The sequence below is a fragment of the Electrophorus electricus genome, chromosome 11 (genome assembly GCF_041902795.1).
Source record: "Electrophorus electricus isolate QZ-2024a chromosome 11, ASM4190279v1, whole genome shotgun sequence".
NCBI lineage: Eukaryota > Metazoa > Chordata > Actinopteri > Gymnotiformes > Gymnotidae > Electrophorus > Electrophorus electricus.
In genome coordinates this window covers 16470065-16477001 of record NC_137507.1, presented here as the reverse complement: position 1 = coordinate 16477001, position 6937 = coordinate 16470065, and the positions used below count along the sequence as shown (strand labels likewise).

Below are 6937 nucleotides of genomic sequence, written 5' to 3'. Positions count from 1 at the left end.
CGAAGCAGCAAAACAGCCCCAGACCATCACACTACCACCACTAGATTTTACTGTTCGTATGATGTTCCTTTTCTGAAATGCTGCGTTACTTTTATGCCAGATGTAATGGGACATGCACCTTTCAAAAAGTTCAACTTTTGTCTCACAGCATTTTCCCAAAAGTCTTAATTAATTGTTTTACTTGGGTGGGGGGGTGGGGGGGGGGTATGGATTTTTTTTCCTTAATAATAAAAACCTTCATTTAAAAACTTCATTTTGTGTTTACATGTGTTATCTTTGCCTAATATTTAAATTTGTTTGATGATGTGTAACATTTAAGTGTAACAACAAAAAAAAAGACATCAGAAAGGGGGCAAACACTTTTTCACACCACTGTATATACAATGGTGTGAAAAAGTGTTTGCCCCTATATATATATATATATATATCCAGGCGTTTTTTTCCTTCAAGGTCGGGTCCTCTACCAGAGGCCAGGTACCCTAAGAGTCCAGCAAAGTATCTTAACTGTTCCCAGGACTGGACTCTTCTGGACTGAGATTGTGGATGCTGTTACTGGTATCTGTTGGTGGAACCACATTCTCCCAGTTAGGGGGTTACAGCCCCTAGTGCTCTTATTACCACAGGAACCACAGTTGTCTTCACCCCCACATCTTTTCTATCTCTTCCTTCAGCCCTTGGTATTTCTCAAGTTTCTCATTTTCCTTTTTCCTGATGTTGCTGTCACTTGGGATTGTCACATCTATCACTACGGCCCTCGTCTGCTGTCCACCAATATTATGTCGGGTTGGTTAGCCATTACCATCTTGTTTGTTTGTATTTGGACGTTTCACAGGATCTTAGCATGGTCATTTTCCATCACCTTTGGTGGTATATCTCACTTTGACCTTGGAACATACAGCCCGTACTCAGCACAGATGTTTCTGTACACTAACCCAGCCACTTAGTTATGGCATTCTATGTAAGCCCTGCCTGCTAGCATCTTGCATCCCACTGTTATATGCTGGCTTGTCTCGGTGGCATCTTTGCACATCCTGCCTGGTGTGGTAGATCCAAGCCTCTACTGATCTCATGTTTAGCGCTTGTTCCTGTGCTGCCATGATTATTGCCTCAGTGTTGTCTTTCAGTCCAGCCTTTTCCAGCCATTGGTAAGATTTCTCCATATCAGCCACTTCCACTCTCTACCGGTGTTACATACCATGCAGGGGTTTTTCATCCCATGATGGTCCCTGTTCCTCCTCATTTCAATCCTCCTCGCATTTCTGCTGTCTGAGGTACTCACTAGGCACTTTGTCACTTCGGGCCATTGTCCTGGTGTATTCTTGGATCTTAGTTGTTTCATCCTGTGGTTGAGATGAAACTATCATTGTGCATTGTGAGACATTTCCTTGTCTTGTTGTTACTGGCTTCTATCTCCTCCTTAGTCCAGCATATTATGCCAGTGGGGTACCTGATGACTGGCAGGGCATAGATCTGATAGCTCAGTTCTAGTCTTTCCCATTCAGCTGACTTTGCAGGAAATGCCTCACTCTTTGTAGGTATTTGGCTCTATCTGCTTTCCTTTTGGCCTCTTCATGATTCCCATTTGCCTGTGGGATTCAAAGGTACTTGTAGCTGTCCTCAACATGTTATATTACCCTCTGGTAGTGTGATCCCTGTTCTTGCTACCTTCCCTCTCTTTGTAACCGTATGGCCACTTATGCAGTCTGAATGGCATTCCATTGTTTTTGCTGTATATCCTGGGGAGATGGATTAGTGTGTCAATGTCTTGTTTATATCTGACATACAGCTTGATCTCTGATCTGTTGGCACTTGTCTGCAACTAATATTAAGTAGTTAGAGAGCCTGTCAATCTAATAGGAACTATAACAGGAACTTATATGCTAAAACACTGCAATAGGGCAGTCAACAGAATAAAAATAAATGCTAGCTAGCCACACATTTGGAACATTTTTAATTTAAATTGAAAATTATATGCAGAATGGAGTCCCTTGGTGTCTTCAAACATAGACTGGAGACCCACCTCTTTGAGGAGGGCTTGGATGATCCCTAACCACTTCAAGGCACTTGGTTAATCACCATTCCTTCATTTACTAGAAAATACTGACATAACTACTAGCATCAGTATAGCCTTCACCTCTTAATTACATAATATGTAGGTCTAATCTTAGCCACACGCCGAGGGGAAGATGTCTGGCATGGTGATTTGTTACCGCACACTGAGACCACTTGAATGAACACCAAGACACTCAGCCAACACCTTTCATGCTCTGCGGTAAGAATTCTCTACCAGCCTGAGGCCGTACGCTACTGCTATATGAGTAGCGAGGAAAAAGGCCAAAATTTGCCGCGCTAAGCAATCATTCACAGCACTAATATGCTTTCTGCTGAGCTTAATCATACACCAGCGACATGGATCAAGGCTTTGGCATCACGCTCGGAGAAAAGCGAACAGCTTGCCAAGTCTGGTGAGACACGGCACAGTGCACATCGTATTGTCATCGCTCTTTATCCAAGTGTCCACACGGACAGAGCGTACAAACAGATTCGTCATTTGAGTGCTGGGCATAAGCATGACTCAGATATACGCCGCATAAGTGGGAATGGAAAATCATATCAGTGTATCAATCTTTGGAGGTTGAAAAGTGCATTCAGATTCCAAATCCTGAACCATCTCGGCATGTCATTGTGATTTAGGACAGCAAACATGCATTACAATGTGCGAGAGCGTCGTTTGTGTGTTGTAGCGGATTCTGCCGGGGAGAACACAATTTGAAATGCAATTTGCACGATATTTATTATTTAATTTTACCCATTGATTATTTTAACTACAGATTAACTAATTCTGCATTAAAATTTGATTTGTGGAACTCAGTATGAAACTTCTGGAGCAAGTTCAGTGACGTTGCGCTGGCCCAATGTCACATAGACGTATCCCACTGGCCATGGTGCTGTTTAACGGGTCCATTATTCTCATCTTGACTGACCGGCCACACGCTACATTGATATATATGGGGAGAGCAGACCCGTGACACATTTATGCATGGTCAGGTGGAAACGTTTTTCAACTGTTCCAGCAGTGTTGGAGGTATAGGAAGCAGAACAGCTCGTTTACATCGGCTACATGCTAAGCAGAGACCACCAGGGATACTGGACTGGTGTCTGGTCATGCAACAAGTTCAGCCGTTCTTACACCGGATAGCATGCTTGTAAGTCGTGTTTGTTCAATCACAGAGCTCCGTTTCTTACACGTGGAACTATTTCCATGCAGACAGATAGTTCTTTATGGATATTTAGGAGCAGAAACGTCATGAATTTGGAGAACTCGCCAAATCCACATTAACAGGCAACCGACAGGAAATAAAGGAATGGATGGGGTTAACTTTTAAGAGCAAACACGCTCTTCTGTTGTTGGCCACGGAGCTGACGTCATCCTCCTACTACGGCTCCTCCTCCAATGTCCTCTGATGTTGATCCCTCCGCACCAGCGCATCACCCGCATCCTTGCAGCGTAATCAGGAACTCTCAGAGAGACCAGGGCAGAGTGAGCGCGCATCTCGGCGAACCACTCACAGCTCCGACCTCCCCGACGAAAATACCCAAGGTCCTCCCTGTGACACCGGGCTGAGGCTACTGCTGTCAAGCACCCGCGACTGTAGTGATGGAGAGTCTGCTGGATAATCCAATGAAAGCAGTGCTTTACCTAAAAGAACTGACAACCATAGTGCAAAACCAGCAGAGTCTGATACAGACGCAGCGACAGAGGATCGACGAGCTCGAAAGGAAGGTCGAAGATCTCATTGGCGAAAACCGTCGGCTGAGAGAGCCGCATCAGTACCACCACCACCATCCTCATCCGCCGGCGCCGGCCGTCAGCCCGCAGCCGCAGGTCCTCCAGCATCCTCACCCGGCCGCAAGCAAAGCCGGGACTCCAGGCCAGCCACCGCGGCAGCACCACTGCCAGCTGACACCGCCGCCGCCGCAGCATCTTCCCCAGCCCACGCCGCCGATCCATCACCCGCAGCATTTGCAGCTGGTGCCCGCTTCTCCGCCTTCTCCGAGAGCGAGCCACTCGAGCCCCGATTCAGCGGAGGAAGACAAGAGGAGCCCGTGCTGCAAATCACTGGTTCCGCAGACTCCCACAACCCTCTGCCGCTCGGTTGGACTCGCAAGGAAAGCCGAGTGAGTGAAAAAAGCGCCTTTATGTTTCATTGCCAGCGCACTATAATACACAAGTAATGCAAGAACTCACATAATACATTTAATACTCTTTTTAACAATGAACACTTTATTTTCCTTCTCAATACTGACGTAATTCTTTTAGTCCTGGCACGAAAGAGCCACTATCAGCTGGACATAAACTATTTTATAGCTTCACAGAGCTTTTAAAATTACTTACGTCGACTAAGATCACGTAGACATCGTACCGAGAACAATATAAAACCAGCACACGTGAATTAACTTGAGCTGATTGCCCTTAACGCTGTAAAAATACTTCTAGCACAAGTGTTTAATTAATTCGGAGCGTTTTCAACGCTAAAGCAAGTATCTAGTTTTAACAGACTGGTATTTGTCTAGGTGCGCTGGTGCAAAACAAATAAACGCAGATAATAGATGAAAGCATTTATTACAGTTCTAAGATCAAATAAATATATTCAGAAGTCATTAGCGAAATTAATGTGAAAGTAGGCGAAACCGACTGTTACGTCATCTTTTTATTTCCTATTTTCATGCAAACATACATTCACCACCTACTTTATTAGAAGCACCTCACAAAAGCGACCAAACCACTTACTCGCCACTGTTTGGAGGCACCTATATTAAAGGCGCCATGTATCGGTGCACAGTTATTACAGATTATAACTCATCAGTTAGCATGCAAAATCTGTCCGTTGGTCACTGATGAGTCTGATGAGTACATTGACATAGTAGTGGCTGGGTAGCAGGTGTTATGTCTGTATGAGTGTATCAGGAATTGTAGCACTGGAGAATTTCTATCTTTCAGTGTTATTGCTTGGTTGTAAGTGACCTGTTACCCAAAATATTCCATCAGAACTTATTCTGTGGTCAGAAACTGGCCATTAGTAAAGAGCTGGAGCATGGCTAATACCATACAGATTGTGTATAGCAACAAATATGTGTCTAACATATAAATGTTTCTAATACACATTCTAAGTATGTGCTTGGTAGAGTGCAATACAAAAGAGAATGTCCTTTCCTCCAGTTGTTTCCTTAACATGCTAGAAGCTGCATAGTAGTCATTATTAGTACCACGACTGGCTGCATCTGAATTCTGTGCCTCATCAGTGACTAATCAGACACTAGTTCAAAGCAGAGAAGTCCTTTTTCCAATGCTGGAAAAGATGCATGAGAGATGTGCCTCCTCTGGCACTGAGGGGGTTTATGATGAGGTTGAGGTATAGCATGGTCTCCCAAGAGATCTACACTACAGCCGGCAGCAAGACAAAGAGCAGGCATAGACAGGAGACAGTAGGGCACAGGGCAGATCAGCTGCATGTAGGGAAGTTAATGTGCAGTATAGGATTAACGGGCATCACAAATCACATCCACAGTACAGAGGGTGCAGATGAACGAATGGCACACAGGTCCTTTTGGAGATGTCCTTCAAGAGGTCTTATGGATCCAGCTTTTACAACAAATGTCAGAGTTTATCTATTTTTAAAAATATTTTTCTAATGTAACAGTGAGTTACTGTTACCCTGTATGTAGCCAGTGTGTTACTGGCAGTCTGCTTTTGAGAACGACCTTCAGTGTGTGTACCTTTAGCAAAGAAATCCAATAACTGCAATTTAAGCATTAAGTGATATAATTTACTATTTTACATTTATTTTATCAGAAGCATACCTTTCTGCTTGAAATTCTAAGCAGTATAAAGAATAAACACATCATTAGCGAAGGTCATAAAGGTTCACTTAAATTATTGTTTTTCTTTTTTAAAAGTTTTGCCTGGTTCCAGTCTCTGAATAAGTCAGTAGAACTAGTCATCTGTGATAAACTGGGATTGGGTCTGAAATTTTGCACACAGCCACAGAACACTTGTCCTACAACAAAAAGAGCATTCAGAAAAGAAGGTAACATTTAAATGTAGATTAGCCTACATTTATTTTGAGACATCCAAAGCCAGCCCTCAGTGCATTAGCTTTTAAATATGATTTATGTCTGTTTGAGTGATGTCATTACATCTTTGAGGCCAGTTCAACACTTGTTTATTTCAGAACCCAATGCACTAGCCATAAAAACTGATGGAATGATCTTTTATTTAATAGTCTTAAGAATTTGCAGTTTAATTGTTTGACGGTCTAAAACCAGACCATTCCTGCAAACGGCCAGACGGAAATGTCTTCTTATGCACTGAAGGTTGGTCTTTCTGAAGAAGTTGAATTCTGATTTTATATACAACATTATTTATCTCTAATGGATATTATAGAATATTTTTAAACATATCTTATTCTGCTTGTGATATACATCAGTATCTTTCTAATGGTAATAACAGTTATTTTAATTAATCAATGACTGTCAGTAGAAATAAAGCATATACTACACAGAGAGTTGGTTGAAAAATGCTGGAATATTCATTTACAAAGATTTGTATGGACTTTGCATGGTGTGATCATGAAAATTCCCCTCACACCAGCCATTGATTAGTGACATCCTGGTGTCACTATTATCTTCTCATGGGGAAGTTTCAGCTTTTAGTCATTTTAGGAGAAATGATCCCATTGCTGTGTTAGGTTTTCACTCAGATTTGGTTTAGGCAGTGTGTGCTGTTCTATTGCTCAGTAAGGAGAAGCGCTGAGTGAACATCAATGCTCCACAGACAAAGTACACGTTCTTCTTGTCTCTGTGTGTGCCCTTTAATCATGACTCAGGCAGCATTTAAAAGGTTGCATGTGATCTTAAAGCAGGGCGGGAGTATTCT

At 42.8% G+C, this 6937-nt stretch overlaps 1 protein-coding gene across 3 annotated transcripts in view; it reads left to right on the top strand.

Moving 5' to 3' along the window:
* Positions 1 to 2855: 2855 nt before the first annotated feature.
* Positions 2856 to 6937, top strand: part of iqsec3a (IQ motif and Sec7 domain ArfGEF 3a) — an 83988-nt gene continuing 79906 nt past the window's right edge. Inside the window, exon 1 of one of the 3 annotated variants that reach the window (XM_027020668.3) lies at positions 2856 to 4179. In XM_027020668.3, the coding sequence (XP_026876469.2) occupies positions 3659 to 4179 (521 nt within the window). In that variant the 5' untranslated portion in view covers positions 2856 to 3658. The remainder of the gene's footprint in view (positions 4180 to 6937) is intronic. The other 2 variants (XM_035528639.2, XM_081723758.1) reach the window with 2 other exon arrangements.